Source organism: Misgurnus anguillicaudatus, chromosome 5 (assembly GCF_027580225.2).
Source record: "Misgurnus anguillicaudatus chromosome 5, ASM2758022v2, whole genome shotgun sequence".
Taxonomy (NCBI): domain Eukaryota; kingdom Metazoa; phylum Chordata; class Actinopteri; order Cypriniformes; family Cobitidae; genus Misgurnus; species Misgurnus anguillicaudatus.
In genome coordinates, this window is record NC_073341.2 from 30,344,001 (window position 1) to 30,363,234 (window position 19,234).

A 19,234-nucleotide genomic window follows, 5' to 3' on the forward strand; every position below is an offset into this window, starting at 1 on the left:
TTCAGCTGATGAGTTCTTGGGAGACCATGAAAAAACCCGGCAATCAGCCATCAAATAATTGAGTTTATATCAGAAGGAAAAGATGGGCTTTGACAGAAGAGGGAACAGTAAACCCAAAAATGGAAGACCCCCCTAAACTGTTTTTTTTTGTTTATAATTTCTGCAGAGCTCTCTTTTCCATATATGAAAGTAATGGCGCTTTTCCATTGCATAGTACCCCATGGTTTAGCTTGGGTCAGCTTACTTTTGTGAGCTTTTCCACTGGGTGCAGTACGTAGTACCCGATACTTTTTTTAGTACCACCTCAGTCGGGGTTCCAAGCAACTCGAGCTGATACTAAAACGTGACGCGAAAAGAGCAGATCACTGATTGGTCTGAGAGAATCATCATCACCAGCGTCTTCGCTATAATGTAAAAGATTAGCTTTACCTTAGTGCAATAGCTTGCGCTGCTTCGAGCAAACATGTTGTCATCTGTGCTCTGCTATAAGATCCCAAACTCCTTTTTAGCGATGAGAAACATCCAGAATCAGGAACACCATAAATTTTTTTCCAGACTTGCAGTTTGTGGCGGCACAATCGTGAAGCGTACGTCTGCATATATGCTTAAATGCAACTTAAATGAGGCTCAGCGGAGCGCCTCGACTGACATCACAGGTGTTTGTACAGAAATTCTTTGTAAGACAGAGGTAGTGATAAACACAATGTGCAAACTTCTATTTGTGGTGGTCAATTTTACATTTGTGGCGGACTGAGAAATAAATGAATGTATGGGAATGTACAACAACGCTCTCACTTGTATGATGTCACAGTAGTAGGCAGGGCAAAAATAACGACACGCCTATAATCCCTCCCATTCCAAAGTGTTACTAAACTCGATAGAAAAGCTAACCAAGCCAAAGTGAGGTGAGCTGACCCGACCTGAATCAAACCAAACCGTGGGGTACTATTCAATGGAAAAGCGACATAAAGGGGGAGTTTGCCAAGCTCCTCACTTACAAATGAAACACCTTGAGTAGTATTGTATTGTAGTTTTGCTAATCTTCTTTTCCATCGAAGTTCTAATATTGACTACAAAGTTTGTGAACAATAAAAACATCTCTATTATAATATATAATAGTTATTTCTTTGAGCTTGACAGACCCACACTCTTAAATGAAAAACGTTGACCAAGTTTTTCGAAGAATATGTCATTTCATGAAGTCATACTGTATATATTGTAATTAATGACAGATTTTTTATTCTTGGGTGAACTATTCCTCTAATGCATGTCATTACAACATCATGCTGATTATATACTATTGTTCAATTGTCTTCCAAAGTTCTTTACTTGAAACAAAGACTTTTGCCTGGCTCAACTTTGCACAACATTTTGTAAATAACACGTAAACCCACCCTAACCATAACTGACCCCCAAACCCTTGAAACAAACTGCAAACTTATGAGAACCATATACGATGTCTTGTGTCCTCTCTTTTCTTGTTCCTTTTGTACTCCAGTGCTATTCTCTCATTGTCCTTTTTCTCTCTCATTCACAGACGCACACACACGCACGCATGCGCACACGCGGGCACACACACACACACACACACACACACACACAAACACACACACACTGTCGCTGTCTCATCACTGCTATTGATCAACCTGTCTGCTATTTAAGAGTCCCTAAATGCTCATTAATTAAGCCTGTTGAGGAGATCCAGACAATTCCCACCCTTAACTGCCTTTAGCATCAAAATAACCTAAACACTTTAAAGGCTTTATTAAGGAAACTGTATCCTGGTTAACCATCAACAAACAGTCACCTCTTCTAAGCACCTAAATGAGCACATGCTTTTCTTGAAGATCCAGGCTTACTGTGTTGGTTTTTATGCCAGAGAGTGTTAGTTACAGATTAAAATAAAATATCTTAAAAAGTTTAGGTCATATTTAATCATGTACTCAATTGTATACAATATAAGAGTGAGTAATTCTGTTATTGTTTTAGCTCATGTAACAGGAATATAACCACTAATAGTAATTTATAACATTGGACTGGAGTATTATATGGAGAGTTCGAAAACGCAATAAATCCATTTTGACTAATTTCGGTAAAAATGTGTTTTCTATACCATGAAAGTGACAAGATGAAAACCACTATCTTCTGTTACAAACTTTCACATAGCATCTTTAGGTTATAATAACATTTTCAAAGATTTATTATAAAAACATATTTTTTTCTGCAAAATGCAATAAATCCAAGTTTTTTTCCAAAATGCTATAAATCTATTGAATCAATATATAAATGTGCATTCATCTTTGCCATCTTATATTCATTTAGTTGACTAGTGGTATACACTGATTAAAAAAATAACCAAATAACTTTGCCATATTAAGAACATTGTCATTGCTGCTGTCATCCTTGGGACGTTGTCACTGAACTTTTTTGACAGCGATCAGCTGTTAAATGTTTGGTCCTGCTCGATTTTCGTTGACGATTAAGATGCCCTGGGGTCAATGTGTTAGCATGACAGAAACTTGATGCTGTTGTGTGAGAACAAGCAACAGCCGACATTGTTCCTTCGCCCGAGTGCCTCTCGCGTAAATTGTTAGATTTTGATGGCTTACGTTTCTTTCCCGCCACAGAAAACCACCACAGGTTTATCAATGCCATCAAAATGACTATTTTACAAAAACAAGTACAAAGTATATGAGGAAAACTAGGAATCCGTGTGTATTTAACGCGCCGCGAACGCCTTCGGCGTCAGTATGAAGACGCGAAGGGTGCCCCTATGCGTCACTATATTGACGAAATCGGTACTCTGTTGCTTTCATGCTAATCCCTCAGCGTCGGATATAGCAGAAAGGGAATCCCGGAAGGTGATTGGATGTCAGTTTAAGTATTGGTTTATACTTTTTGTCTTCTGAATTTTAAGCCATTGTTGCTTGGGGTTAGGGTTAGAGTTCGGGTTTGGGTTAGGATGTCTGTATTGGTTTATACTTTTTGTCTTCTGATTTTTAAACCATTGTCGCTTGGGGTTAGGGTTAGAGTTGGGTTTGGGTTAGGATGTAATTTTATGTAACAGAAAGTCGTTCTAACCCCAACTCCAAGCGACAATGGTAAAAAAATGGAACAAAAATTGAATAGTTACAGTCCAGAAGCGGCATGATCCTGCCGATCGTCGCATAACGTGACGCCATCACCTTCCGGGATTCCCTTTTGTCTATATCCGACGCTGAGGGATTAATATGAAAGCAACAGAGTTCCCATTTCGTCGATATAGTGACACGTAGGGGCACCCTTCGCGTCTTCATACTGACGCTGAAGGCGTTTGAACATGCTTCAGATTTTGACGCCTTGGGGGTGAGAATGGGTTGAAATTATGCAAACGCAAACTTTTTTTGCGATTAATTGCGATTAATCTTTTGACAGCCCTGATTTAAATATCTTTTTATTTCATCATTTAAATGTAAAACTTTAAAAGAAATTCACTTGAGTCTGAGCAGTGTTGTTATCACCCATCTTCCTTCAGAGCCCTGGCCGCTCTTAAATGTTTGTCCTGGGTTGATACAGCGCATAGTTAAAGGCAGCAATCAGCTCTCTGGAGTGATGAGTCTTACAACTTTATCAGGCAGCTGTATAGACGTCTATCCCTCATCTTTATGAGGACATTTATGATGGAGGGATTTCAGAGACACTGATCACTGTCTCTCCATCCGAGTCCGAGACCACATGTGCACTAAACCTACTGTAGAGTTAAACACCTGACATGCTTTTTGAATTCGTTTAGGTGTTCTCTTGTTTTGTTTTGGGATTTTTTTTTGCTGTAAGAATGATCAAGAGAAAAAACTATTCTAAAACATATTTTACCAAAAATACAAAATCATTTATTTTGATGTCGTTCCAAATGCACATAACTTTAGGAGATGTTAGACAGAGTTTAATGACTGACAACCTCTGTCCCCATTCACTTTAATTGTGTGTGAGATAAGCCAAAAGAAAATGAAGAAAGTCATACAGGTTTGAAATTACTTGAGGGTTTGCAAACAATGATTTTTTTTACTTCATGGATGAACTGGGTAAAAATGAAATTATCAAGAAACATTGTAAAGCAAAGAGTCCAACGTGTTTTCTGGGATGAGATGTTTTGTATTCACATGTCATGTGTTGTTTATTATTTCTCTATTACTCTTTGGACCTATGGCTGTTTATATATCGGCCAACATTTCGGAATGTTTTGATTTACTGTAAATTTTCGTTAATGAGACATCAATGGGGCAGTTAAAGATGCGGGTAGGTGGGGGGAGAACAGAATGAGCTCATCGACTTGACAGTAAGGAACTTAATGGAATCCATTTTCGCTTTAATCGAATAGGTCGGTTTATAATATCGAACATGCAAGTGTGTTACGTCTCTCTTGCTTTCGTGGCCAACCACAGTAGGATTTATCGTGGTAATATTTTTACTCAGCCCGCAATTTGCAGACGTTTACTTTCAGTGAACCTGGACTTTTCTCATGTACCTGGTTCAGTGCCAGAATGATTAAGCTGCCTCTAAAACTAATAATTAACGAAGGAAAGTCTGAATCAAGAGAATAGCTTTGAAAATAAAGGAAATGACTTTCCACAGCAGATGTGTTGCTACATTGCCTATTATGTTGCCTATTAAATAGCCTTTTTCAATGGCCCATTATTTTCCTCAATAAAAACACTAGCTGAAGCTTGCATACTCCCCTGCACTTCAGAAAGCATATTGAAGAAACGATGAAATCCCCTGTGTAAAATGAAACATTTGATGTCTTAAATATGAACCAGACGGGTTCAGGCTACTTGACGGCAGGTGTGGAGTGAGCCAATTCTGTTTTATAACTGCCACTCTCTTCAGAAAGTCTGCCAGAAAACAGGACGCCTGCCTCTCGCATGCCCTTCGATTACTAAAATATTTGCCTGTTATGACGTTATTGCAAGGCAAAATCATGGCAGGAACCATTAAGGGGCTACCTTATTTGACTACAAATGTGACCTATTCTATTCTATTCTATTCTATTCTATTCTATAGAGGTCATGGGTTTGATCCACCTTTATTTCGATGATTCCAATGCAGAAGGGCAACATTTTGCAGTTTTTGTTGGCAGTTAGTATAGTATATTTGTAAAAAGTCAATTTATGTTACTTGAACAACTAGTTACTAATAAAAATTATATATCGCCTGAAAAAATGTTGGCTGTCTAAATCGCTCAAATCACAGTGACATTTTGATGAACTAGCAACCAGTACAGTTTATGTCGGTGAATAACAGAGCAAACCCCATTCTTTTGGCTTTAAAGGTCCCATGTCACAAGATTTTTTTAAGATGTGAAATAAATCTTTAATGTCCCTAGAGTACATATGTGAAGTTTAAGCTCAAAATACCCCACAAATAATTTATTATAGCAAGTTAAAATTGCCACTTTGTATGTGCGAGCAAAAATGTGCCGTTTTGGGTGTGTCATTTAAAATGCAAATGAGCTGATAAAATGCAAACACTGATCACAATGATGGTGGTTTGTGAAATTGAAACTCAATTGTGTTGTCAATTAGAGATACTCTATCTCTTTCTCTCTACACTAAATGGCAGTGCCGTGGTGGTATTCTTATAAGAAGATCCCCTTGTGAAATCATAAGGGGAGCCCAATTTCAGTATATAACTGAATATTTTTCATGCGCTTGCAGAGAATGATTCACCAAAATGTAGTTACTGGGTTGAACTTTTTCATGTTTTCTAGGTTAATAAAAGCACTGGGGACCGAATTATAGCAATTAAACATGGAAAAAGTCAGATTTTTATGCTATGGGACCTTCAAGTGACTGGATATCCCTTTACATAAATTAAGTGAAACACATGCCTGTAGTTTTGTCTTTTTCGAGCCCCTGACATATTGTCATAACGTGACAAAGATCCAGAATGAAATGTGGCATTTTGGAAAGGTCAGTTCATGGCCGTCTCAAAATTCATCTCCCATCATGACGATGGCAGTTGTCATATGGATGTTGGCATGTGCAGTCATCCTATAACTTCCAAAAAGGAACAGGGCCTTCTAAAGAGGATGACTGATTCTCTTGTGACATTCTGGAGAAAAATTTATGTTTTTTTGTTTGTTTTTATGACGAGCATCTTAGTTTTAGAAAAAAGATGCAAATGCTGTAACTAGGACAATACCTTCTGAAAGGTCCTAATATGTATCATTTTATTTATTATTTAGGCTACTTTTGAGGTGCTGTACTAATATGCAAAAGTGTACAAAAAGTTTACTTTGAAAAAGCATGTCCCAGTGACAGCTTTTGTGTGTTTTTTTCTGAGATTTTGGTAAACAAAAATTACACAGGATATGAAGCATATTACAATATAACATTTAAAACTGCATTATCTAAGAACCATTTAGTATATCATTTTACCTAAAAGGTTTATTTATCCAAAAACGAAAATGCTCAGTATTTACTCATTCCTATATTGTTCCAGGCCTACATGATGTTTGTGGATAACAAGATTTTTGACTTTGAAGAATGATAACACTGCTATATTTTTCATGAAATGTAAGGATACAGGGTGTCAGTCATTAAACTTCTGTCTAACATCGCAGAAAAAATCTACAGAGAGTCATTATTGACATCGTTTTTATTTTTATGTACACTGTTCCTTTTGTTACGTTCTTCTGTGACAGACAGGGTGATGCTTTGTACCCATTCATCTTTTAGTGGTAATGAATAAAACAGTCTTTAAAGGCAATGTTTTCATGTTAAGATGTAACATTGTCATTTGTGTTTCTTATGAAAGCCTCTGGTGAGTCTCCCTCAAGGAGGACGAAAAACATGCTAATCCCAGAATCAAATCAAATTTCTCTTATCATCTTGTTATTTGCCGACGTTATCTGCGCAGGTAATGTGGTTATAAATTGAATTTTGGCCATGGGATTTCATTGTTTACTGATGCCGGTTGGCTTTAGGCAGAGAAGCAAGCAGTTAATGCATGTCACTGAATCTATTTAAGCTGCGTTGCAGGCGAAATTTTAAAAGAGAGGGGACTCGCGGGGGACGGACTGTCACGTTCTCAAGGGCATGGCTCTGAGCTGCCTTACATGCTGATCCATGTTTTATTCAGGTTTATTTGCTTTCATTTGGCCACTTGTTAGTCTGTGATGGGTTTGCTGAGGGGGAATGAGATGGTGACTGCTGTCATTTGTGTATGATGTCATCTGTCACTTTCTCTAACTCTATTGGTTTGCTTTATTTGGGTAATAGATTTGCCTGCAAATCAACAATAATAGAAAATCAGTATACTGTAATTCGCTAAACATTAGACATAAAATTTAATTCAGTGACAAGAACTAGCTGTTTTTGTAAAGTCATTTCAGATAATTGTGTCTAAACCATGGACTGTAAAAAAGATGGACGAAGTGTCCGTGACGTCACCCATAGGTTTGTGAAGATTGTTTTTTAAGCCAATAGTAGGCGGTGCCTGCTGTTGCCATCTTAGCTGCGCGTCATCGCGCATCACTCGCGGATATCTGAAAATGGGTAAAGAGGCAGGCCGTGGGTGAAGCTGAGGTGGCTGGTTGCTGAAACCACTCCCGCCTTGCTCGACTCTATTGACAGCGGTGGCTGTCTGTCAATCAAGTGGCCACTCCCTTATTTATGCAGAATTTAAGGCTTAATATCATTTAAACTGATGAGTTACAAAAAAATCACCCCTCTCACAGTTGTCATGAAGGGCAAAATTTGCTATACAGAGCAAAAACAATTTTTGTTCCAGGCTGTAAACATATTTTTTTCTGCTCTAAAGTTGGGCATTTTAACATGGGGGTCTATGGAAATTGACTCCCTTTTGGAGCCAGCCTCTAGTGGCGAGTTGATGAATTGCAGTTTAAGTCACTTCTGTTTTGGCTTCATGAGAAAGATCGGAAGGTTGCCCCTCGGTCTAAACACAAAAATATTAGAGTGGGGGTAGTTTCAGCGCTGAAAACGGACGCGCCCCCAGCGTTATCCAAGATTTTGATAACTTATTTTGGTAATGCTTTAGATTACAGCCCGGAAAGTACTGTGTAAGTACAGTGAATTTACAGCGTATGTTTTTGTAATTATAGTTTACTTATGAAGTACGTAAGTGTAATTATAAGGGAACAATTTATAATATTTGGGGAACAAAGGGGTAACAACCAGGAAAAATACAAATAATATATGCAGTAAAGTATACTGCATAAGTACAGCGCATTAACAGCGTATGTTCTGTAATTATAGTATACTTATGAAGTATGTACGTGTAATTATAAGGGAACAATTTATAATATTTGGGGAACAAAGGGGTAACAACCAGGAAAAATACAAATAATATATGCAGTAAGTATTTTAGATTACTAAACAACAAAACCTGAAATTCAGTTAATGTGTTTATGCTATTATTAGTACAATACAATTTATTTAGAATTTTCAATAAAGGTTACTTACCTTAAGAAAGAAAAAGAGTACAGGAATTTGTTGGGTCATCAAGCAAAATTAAAAATAGGCAAGGCAACTATGGTGAAAACAAAGCAAGCAAAACTAGAACTACACTCGAACGAATGTGTTAAAAACAACACATTAGTGTTGATTCTGGGACGACACACTAAATGCGTTGTCCCAGAATCCACCCATCTCTGTGTTATCATGGAAACAACACACCCTGTTTTACTTTTAACACAACCTGTGTCATATTTCAACACAAAATCAACACAAAATGACACATAATGTGTTAAAAACTTAACACACAAAGATCTGTAAAAAATTAACACATCCTTTCTAAGAGTGTATTTTCTGTAGTTACTGTGTAAATATACCATTGTTTTGTGTTGTTACAGTCTAAGTAAAAAATTTTTACCCCCTTGTTTCACGTAGTTATAGAGTACACTGTAAAAAAAACTTTGCTGCCTTGAAATTTTTTGTTGAATCAGCTCGGATTTACAAGTCATATCAACTTACTATTATTTATCTTGACTAAATACGAGTTGTTATAACTACATTTGAGTTGTTATAACTTATAAATTTAAGTTGACTTTTCTCAACTATTTTTTATAAGTTGTGACAACTAATTTCTGTTGACATGACTTGTAAATCTGAGTTGATTCAACAAGGAAATTTGAGGCAGCAAAGTTTTTTTTACAACATCTGCGGGCTGTATATTAAAGTGGCACTTGTTACCCCCTTGTTTCAAGTAGTTACAGAGTAAGTACAGCATCTGCGAGCTGTAAATTAAAGTGGCACTTGTTACCCCTTTGTTTCATGTAGTTACAGAGTAAGTACAGCATCTGCGGGCTGCAAATTAAAGTGGCACTTGTTACCCCTTTGTTTCACGTAGCTACAGAGTAACTACACCATCTGCGGGCTGTAAATTAAAGTGGCACTTGTTACCCCTTTGTTTCCAAAATATTATAAATTGTTCCCTTAAAATTACATGTATGTACTTTAGAAGTACACTATAATTACAGAAATGTATGCTGTAAATTCGCTGTACTTACGCAGTACTTTACTGCATATATTATTTGTATTTTTCCTGGTCGTTCCCCCTTTATTCCCCAAATATTATAAATTGTTCCCTTATACTTACACATACGTACTTCATAAGTAAACTATAATTACAGAAACATACGCTGTAAATTCGCTGTACTTACCCAGTACTTTCCGGGCTGTAATCTAAAGCGTTACCTTATCTTTTATTTAGTGTTTTTTAATCATTTAAATTTGGCTGGTTGTTTAATATCATATTTCACAAACTGAGAACACATTTAACTCTTTCCCCACCATTGACGAGTTATCTCATCAATTAAGAGAAAACATTAGCATAAAAAAATTTTCCTTATGAATTTTAATGTTAATATGTAATATCGTGATTATCCACTAGATGACTTACCAAATTTATAAAAAAATTTAAGCAAAAAAGTTATTTACTAATTTTAACTCTGTGTATGTTTTGATAATCGTTCTGAATTTGATATCTTACAAAATTCCATTTGCAATTATTTAAGCTTTTTGCTAAAAAATTTTTAAAAAGAAAAAAAAAACATTTAAGAGTTTATAAGCAGAGAAAAAATATAGATAGGATGAAAGTTTTTTCCCATTTTGTTTGTTTGTTTGTTTGTTTGAAAGCAGATGGTCTGTTCTTTCATTTGATATATTTTTATGTTTATATATTTTTTTTAAAGAAAATTTTCCTGAAAGGCATGGGGCACCTTTAAAAAAAAAGCTTGCGGCAATGAGCTAATATCGGACTTTACACTGACTGTAACTTGTTAAATCTTGACTCTCAGTCTGACCAGCTGAAAAGTGCCTGAAACCCTTTAAATCTTTAAAATAAGACAATAAATGACATCTCTTTTACGTGTCTTTTCCCATGCCCCTCCCTTACCTGTCTGTCCAGATAAAATAAAGAGCCTGTATGACACTCAGACGCCCATGTGTCCGATTTGTCAGTCTGTGCTGCGGCCTGGAGAGCTACAGGAACACATGGAGGAGGAAATGGAGCGTCTGATGCAGCTGCAAAAGGGGTACATCTTTCAAAAATTCATACCCTTACAATCACCTGAAAAGTGCTAAAACAAAAGAGCCCAATATCTGAATTCTTATTGACCTTTGGTTGCAATCTTTTGTATCTTCCTTTACAACTTTTTAGTACATCAGTGTCATATACATATCCTCAATTTTATTGAATTGGATTATGAATTTCCTCTCAAACTCTTTAATCTCAATGTCCATCAGCAGCTTTAGATGCCCAAAAAGTGGAGAAAAATGAACCTATCATGTTTTTCTGTAATGACCATCATCCAATCGATACAATGACAATGAGTCGATCAATAATCTATCTTTCTTCTTCATCCCTCCTGCCTCCTCTCATCTTCCTCTCCCTCCAGTTCAATCTGAGATCATCAGCCGATCATTCGAGGGTAGATTTAAACTGCCTCAGCCTTTATGTGTCAGCCCGAGCACGCAGACAGTAAAGTGAAGTTGACAGTCAGCATGCTCTTATGTCACTCTAACTCAAATCTCATCCAGACTCATGAAAATGCATCGCCGCCCATAGTACCATAGAGATCAAAAGCTGAAACGAGGAAGAGATGCAAAGATGGAGGATGGGCAGAATTAAAGCAGATTGAGACAATGAGCGCTCACATCATGTACGCATATATAAACTCCTTGACACCCCCCTTCTTGCAGGCTGTCCTTTCCTAAGGCACATTAAATGCTTCCAGGTCTTGATGGCATATTTATCTACAGCCCCTGGGCATCTACAACGTGTCTCCACCTCTTTTTCTGTCTCTTTCATCATTGCAACATCACAAATTACAAGATGTTGCATTGTTCCTGACATTTCACAGCCAGCGAAGCTCAAGGCGCTCCTTGCGAAAATCATAGCGAGCTAATAACGCGCTTGCTGTCAGCTTCAGACAAGGCAGGTGGAGGCACATTAGCCACTCTGAACACATGAAAGATTTCTCCAATAAAGAAATTACAGCCATAATCTGTTTAGTGACAGAGCTGCGGACAGTAATTGTGTCAAATTGAACTCGGCCCCAGGGTGTGTTAGAGCCTTCCCGCTGTACGGGACCCGAGTGGAGACAGCTTTTTATTTATTTTATTTTGCCTGACTGTCATGAAAATGTTGAGGTTCAGTATATCTCATGATCCCTTGTTTTAAAGCATGTGCGCGAATTGTGATTGCACATTTGCTGAAAACATTTCTGATTTTTTTATATCAGGGTCAACGGTTGGAGGTTTTGTTTGTAACGGGACACGGTAATGATGAAATATGTGTTAATAAATGTACTCTCTTGTTTACAGTCAAGGTCCCGCTCAAAAGGAGTTTCTCTCTGCTGGCCAGCCTAAGGTACTGTACACTCTCTAGTGTACTTCACAACACTTGTTATATACTATTTATTTTTCTCTACAGGGGATAATAATCTCTCGCTTTCTTTCAGTCTCTTTTCTCTATGCACATAAAGAGAGAAGGTCCCTTGTCTGTGTCCTCTCCGCGTCCTGCTGATGAGGCTGTGAACTCTGACAGGTACCAGGTGAGAACAAAGTAATGCATACATTTAATACAACACTGTACCATACATGACAATGCCCTTTTGTTATGAAGCATAGTAATTAGATCAAAAAGAAATCAAAACATGTAGTTATTTAGATCAAACTTCTCAATGTGAGATTTATCCTGTCAATCACGTTTGTGAGAGCCTTTAGCGCAGTACTGTCATCTAGTGGACTTGAAATGAATTAGCAAAATTGCCATTTGACAGAGATATTTTAGTGACTTACAGGGCATTCAAGTTATACTATTTTACAAGTTACTTGGGAATCGAACCCACTGCCTTTGCTCTATGCTAATGCTGTACAGTTCTGCTTTAGGAACACATATATGATAAATAATGAGTTTTCCTTTTGTTTATTTTCTCTCCTTTGTTCATTTCAGACATTTTTGCGAGTCCGAGCAAACAGGCAAACAAGACTAAATGGTATGTAACTACATGTCAGCTACATGAACAATTTCCTGTGTTTTTTGCTTTCTTTTATGTTTTTTTGATGGATTATAAAATATTTCTTCATCTGGTATTTCAGTCATTTTAGGGGATTGAATCTGAATTACATCATATTTTTCTAAATCATTTTTGTTTTTGAATTCTATTTTGTCCGATATTCAACAAGTATCATAAATTATCCTCACAAAACAACAGTGGCGGCTCGTGACTGATCATCTGAGGGGCGCAAATTCGAAATATGTGTTTGAGTATCGTGTGTGTTGCTTGTGTTTTTAAAATATGTGTTTGTTGTATCATGTGAACCATGTGCATCACGTGTTTTGTCAAAATAAGTGCCTGCTGCACACACGTCAAAACTGTTTATGATTAATGAGACGCTCACGTTCACAAAATACAGCAAAACACTCCTTTAACACTAAACTCTGATTACGCATGGGATTATGCGAGTATCTGGCAAACGCAAGCGTCTTTTTTATCATAAACTCTTTAGGTGCGTCTTCAACAGGCACTTATTTTGACAAGACACGTTATGCACATAGGATCACTCATGCGCAGAACACATATTTTGAAATTACGAACCACACACATGATGGGCTAAATATATGTTGTGACAAACTTCGCATCGAGCGCCCTCGAAAAAGTAGTCACTGGGCACCACTGCAAAACAATTAAGTATTTTGCAATAAAAAAAAAATGCATGCGAGGACTTCAGATGATGCCAGCATTGAACTTTGTATTTATTTTGAATTGTGTTTTTATAAATATTTAACATTGTGTTTTCTGTAAAGCTGTTTTACAACTGTTTTTTACACAATTGAATTGAGTATTTAAGAACAATGTACCATCTGTGACCTTTAACCTCACATTGGTTATTATTATTGGCCACTATTAGATTACTGATGGTGGTTATATGTTAAAAGTTAAGGAGCTATGCTGGTGCAGGTGCTTTGCCAAAAAATAAATCTCTACATACACTCACAGAAAAAAGCAACACAATCTCAAGGAAAGTCGTGTTATAGTCACGAAAATTTTGATTAATTTATTCATCTTCATGGCACTAAATTCTGCTTTTTTAGTGCTTTGAGCACAAATGTTTTTTTGTGTGTCACTCGCACAAATTTCTATAAATAGTTTTTTGTTTCCGTGGCACGACTTTCTTTTTCATGTCATTTTATGTAATGTTTTCGATTTTTTTCCCTATTTTTAAATCATTGTCGCTTGGGGTTGGGGTTCGATTTGTGGTTTAGGTTAGGATACCCTTGAGGTCTAAAAATATAAACGAAGTGATTCTCACCCCAACCCCAAGTGACAATAATAAGAAAATAGGAAAAAACAATGAAAAAACAATACATAAAATGCCACAAAAAAGGCGTTCCACGGACATGAAAAACTACTTCTAGAAATTTGTGCGAGTGACACGAAAAAGACATTCGTGCTCAAGGCAACAAAAAAGCTGAATTTCGTGCCATGGTCACAAATAAATTACCACATTTTTTTGTGACTATAACACAACTTGATCCGTGAGATCAGTCTGGAAAAAGGTACAAAAGTTGTCACTGGGATGGAACCTTTTATAAAGGTAATATGTACCATTTTGTTACAGATATGTACCTTTGAGGTACCATTATGCACCTTTTAGGTACAAAAGTGTAGTTTTTGAAAAGGTACCGCCCCAGTGACCGTCTTGTACCATTTTCTGAGAGTGTAGTTGCTGACTCTATAATCTCACATGTTCTTGTGAGATATCCGGTGACTTCTTTTTCCGAGGGTGCTCGATGTGAAGTTGATCACAACATGTATATAGGCCGTCATGTGTGGTTCGTAATTTCAAAATATTTCTGCGCGTCTAGCGATCCTGTGTGCATCACGTGTCTTGTCAAAATAAGTGCCTTCTGCAGACGCGTCTAAAGGGTTTATGATAAAAGAGACGCTTGCGTTTTCCAGATACTCACATAATCTCATGCGTAATCAGAGTTTAATGTTAAGGGAGTGTCTTGGGTGTATTTTGTGAACGTGAGCGTCTCTTTTATCATAAATAGTTTTGATGCATATGCAGCAGGCATCCATTTTGACAAAACACGTAATGCACATGGTTCACAAGGACGCAACAAACACATATTTTGAAAACGCGAGCAACACAAAGACTCCGAACACATATTTTGAATTTGCGCCCCTCGGATGAGCAGTCACGAGCCGGCACTGGATATCACACAACTGCAGTTTCAGTTCAGTTTGTGCATGTATTAAAGACAAGGTGGTATTTCAAGCATGTCTTGTATTTTATAACACAAATGAGCACTGATTTAAAACTAAAAATTAGTTGAAAGTCCCACGTAGTTGGTTAATGGCCAGATATTACTGTCTTACTTTTTTAAACGTAAGATTAGCAAAATAATAGAGAGTATATAACCTCTGTACTGTGAAAGATTAGTACTCTATCATGTTGAATCTTTGATCATTTATCAGGACTCTTAATTTTTATGTTGTTTCATTAACATGAAGAAAGGGTGCCGAAGGTTTGGTCACAGCTAATTGATCAGATCTCTCTCTGTGTTATGGTCAACTTCGCTGCGATTGTAAAGGGCTTCCACTGTCCTCTTTGACTCTATTATGAGCTAAGACTCCTAAAGATTAATATCCCATGACATCATTAGTAGCTCAGCAAAACACAGAGATTTTAATGAAGTGGTGGAGAGCGTTCCACCGTTCTGGATTTTACTTCTAATGTGTAAGTGTGAGAGAGAAACAGGATTTTATTTGTCTTTATTTTGCAATCTGATAAATAGATCAATCCAATTCCCGTCCCTGAACTGATTTACTTATCTATTGTGGGTTTTTGGAGATTAAGGTCTTATCAGTTTGAGACTTGTTTTTGTTTTACTCTGGCGTTTCAAATTATTTTCCATGATTTTTCTTATAAAATTGCCAGTACAGAAAAATCAATTCATGCCTTATATAAGAGAACAATATCTGGCAAAAATCATCAGTTTTTGCTTTATGTTTATATATGTTTTCTCTTTTTTTTGTAACAGCACGCATTGGTAAACTGAAAAGACGGAAAGCGGAGGAAGATCAGGTATGATGGGAATTCAATTCAATCATTGTGATCGTGTTTGTCAGCTACATTCCCATAAGGTCTGTAGCTCCACTAGATCTGTTTTTCTGACGGATCACAGACCATTTGTGATGTCTGTGATTTGATTGGCAGGTGTTATGCGACATGACATTTGTTCAGGCTGCTGTCCTGTTCAGCTTAGACAGTTATATGATGTGTAAGACAGTAGATGTGATACAGGGGCCGGAAGCCACAAGACAAACTATAAACCTGCAGTTTATTGTCATTTTTCATTTCTCTCTGTTGTGACCTCATGTAAACAGGACTGGTGTGTATGTGTGTTGTACAGAGAGATGGTCTGGGTGTTATTGAAGATGCCTCTGTGCTGTCAGCCGGGAGTGAGTTTGAATGGGGAGAACCGAGACGAATACAGATGGTTTCTGTTCTCAGAGGATTCAGAGGTACAGGACACACACAGTCACGTATATTCATAAAAAATCAATCTGTACTTATATAAGGAGTATCTGATTGCTAAAGGTTTGGTAAGCAGCACATTAAAGGAGCACCAGGACAGCGATGCAGATCTGGACGTGGATGGAGATGATACTCTGGAGTATGGAAAAGCCCAGTATCCTTGTTTTAGTTTGGCAGTGCATTTAGCTTTGTGTGCATTTAAAAGCATTAGAGATAATAAACAGTGTTTCCTCAACAAACGTTGTCAGATACACAGAGGCAGATGTGATTCCCTGTTCAGGAAAACAAGCAAAAGATGCAGAGGAACGGCGGGCGCTGAGAGGAGTTATATTAAAGTAAGCACACACACACACATACACACAAATAGGATATATGTTTTAGGTATATACATCATCCTAGCTTTACACAAAACCTTTTCTTTTAAAGTGGGGACACATTCAGCCGGTTATCACCGGAGCAAACCAAGTTGGCAAATTCAGGTGAGCGAAGTTTGCAAGTATTTTTTGTTTTGTTTTTAAATGCTGGTACTCATCACTGTGTTTGTTAAAGAGACACTCCACTTTTTTTGAAAATACACAAATTTTCCAGCTCCCCTAGAGCTTAACTTTTGATTTTTACCGTTTTGGAATCCGTTCAGCTGATCTTCGGGTCTGGCGGTACCCCTTTTTAGCATAATTTAGCATAATCTATTGAATCTGATTAGACCCTTAGCATCGCGCAAAAATAAATATTTCGATATTTTTCCTATTTAAAACTTAAAAGGCCGACGGAAAATTAAAAGTTGCGATTTTCTAGGCCGATATGGTTAGGAACTATACTCTCATTCTGGCGTAATAATCAAGGACTTTGCTGATGTAACATGGCTGCAGCAGGCGTAGTGATATTATTAAAATGGTCCCCTGCTATTGAAGGTTACCAAGGGGACTACTTTCGGGCAGTGCGTAATATCACTACGCCTCCTGCAGCCATGTTACAGCAGCAAAGTCCTTGATTATTACGCCAGTTTGAGAGTATAGTTCCTAGCCAGATCGCCTAGAAAATCCCAACTTTTAATTTCCCGTCAATCTTAGTACACGATGTAACTACAAAAGAGTCAAATTTTAAATAGGATAAATATCGAAACTCTCTGGTTATTTTTTAGCGCAATGCTAATGGTCTAATCAGATTCAATGGATTATGCTAAGCTATGCTAAAAGTGGGACCGCCAGACCGAGATCAGCTGAATGGATTCCAAAACGGTAAAAATCAAATGTTTAACTCTAGGGGAGCTGGAAAATTAGCATATTTTCAAAAAAAGTGGAGTGTCCCTTTAAGGTGATGATAGTTAATTTTTTATACCTGGTGTAAATAGCTTATAATTTGACAAAACAGCTTTACCAATACTAATATTTTGTATACTTTTATGTTTATAATTTTTTATGAGCAATTTGGAAAGTAACTATATTTTTTTGCTTGTATGCACTGCAAAAAATGATTTTCAAGAAAAAAAATCTTTGTATTTTTGTCTTGTTTTCAGTAAAAATATCTAAAAATTCTTAAATTAAGATGCTTTTTCTTGATTTTTTGCATAAAACAAGCAAAAAAAATCTGCCAATGGGGTAAGCAAAAAATCTTGAACATTTTTCTTAAACACTAAATTAAAGAAAAATTTGCTTACCCCATTGGCAGATTTATTTGCATGTTTTATGCACAAAATCACTTAAATTTGATATTTTTGGTCTAAAAACTAGACTTATTTTCTTGGGTCATTTTGCTTGTCAAGAAAAAGCATCTTAGTTTAAGAATTTTTAGAAATTTTTACTGAATACAAGACAAAAATACGAAGACATTTTTTCTTGAAAACCATTTTTTTGCAGTGTGTTCATGCAACAATAATAATAATACCCCTCCCTGTCTATAGAAACTCCAACTACCAGTAATGTAGAGTTCGACAGCAATACAAGCACAACGTCTCCAAGAACCTGTAAGAACAGCGAGTTAGAGAAGTAAGTATATCCATACACACAGTTTTATAAGGTTTCCTTTGTTATTTAAGTTTACATCATAATAATAATGTTTAAATCAGACCTAAATACCACCTCACACAACCAAAACATGCAAACACTGGTAATGCTGATGTATAGTGGTGTACTCTTGTGCTCCAGATACTGTACATTTGAAAGATGAAGGTTTGAATCTCTCAGCAGAGATTTGTATAAGATAGTGATTCCTTGCTTTGAAAACCCGGGATTTGAACTTCTTTCCATGTTCACCGGGACAGTTTTTATACATTTCGTTATATCTGGGGTCAAGTGTACTCATGGAAGGACACATGAGGAATTATACATGGCTGACTCATTCAATAACAATGTCACAAATCAATGCTTTCTTGGTGGGACGGCATTTTGGCAGCTCTGCTGAAGCGTGTGTGACATATGTTTTGGAGTGAATCATTTATCAGCTTGATGGATCCATTTATCAGTCGTGGAGGATCAGATTTCAGGGAAACTATGAAATATCTTTAAATGAATTATTGTCATTTGTACATTAAATATATATTTTTACCATACATTACCAATAATAATAAGTATATATTATATGTCTAATAAATAAATAAATATGGCTAGCAAGCATTAGCGTACATCTGAAAAGTATTTCCGTGACCTACCAGTTCTGTAATAAGCTAAAATTCTGCTTGGGCATCATCCTTAATATTTTATGTAAATACTAGGTGTACACTTGCGTGACATAATCTGTCACCGCTCTCCAATGGGTATTTAGCCTGAGGACGAGGCCAGTAATTTTACATTTCCACCAGACATCCGGTGAAAAAGCAGCATTCATTATGCTTATATTTGGCAACTATTACACGAGGCATTTTTGATGGATCACTTAAACCTCCTGCTGTCATAGTTCAATTCCTGAGAGCTGATTAAATGGGGATGTGTTGGCCAGGATGTTTCTGCTGGGTATTAGGGGGCTCTGAGCGAGTGTTATTTAATTGTGGTGAAGTGGAAACACTCGAGTGAAGATGAGTTAGTGAGGCAGGAAGAAAGAGCGTCTCTGACAAATGACAGTCTGCCGCGGGGCGTCCGCACCCGGCCCTGTGCGGACATGACGCTAATAAAGCAATTACACCGGGACAATGTTTGCACACTTTAGTGGCTCCTCTGTCACACGCCGGACCATTTATTTTATTATAT

At 37.0% G+C, this 19,234-nt stretch overlaps 1 protein-coding gene across 10 annotated transcripts in view; it reads left to right on the plus strand.

Moving 5' to 3' along the window:
* The window catches only part of rnf220b (ring finger protein 220b), a 75,162-nt gene that overhangs the window by 51,993 nt on the left and 3,935 nt on the right, over positions 1-19,234 (plus strand). For all 10 annotated transcript variants that reach the window (XM_073867975.1, XM_073867980.1, XM_073867981.1 and 7 more), the window contains 10 exons: positions 10,408-10,534; positions 11,826-11,871; positions 11,963-12,055; positions 12,457-12,499; positions 15,556-15,599; positions 15,928-16,039; positions 16,116-16,206; positions 16,301-16,387; positions 16,479-16,531; positions 17,953-18,037. In XM_073867975.1, the coding sequence (XP_073724076.1) occupies positions 10,408-10,534; positions 11,826-11,871; positions 11,963-12,055; positions 12,457-12,499; positions 15,556-15,599; positions 15,928-16,039; positions 16,116-16,206; positions 16,301-16,387; positions 16,479-16,531; positions 17,953-18,037 (781 nt within the window). The remainder of the gene's footprint in view (positions 1-10,407; positions 10,535-11,825; positions 11,872-11,962; positions 12,056-12,456; positions 12,500-15,555; positions 15,600-15,927; positions 16,040-16,115; positions 16,207-16,300; positions 16,388-16,478; positions 16,532-17,952; positions 18,038-19,234) is intronic.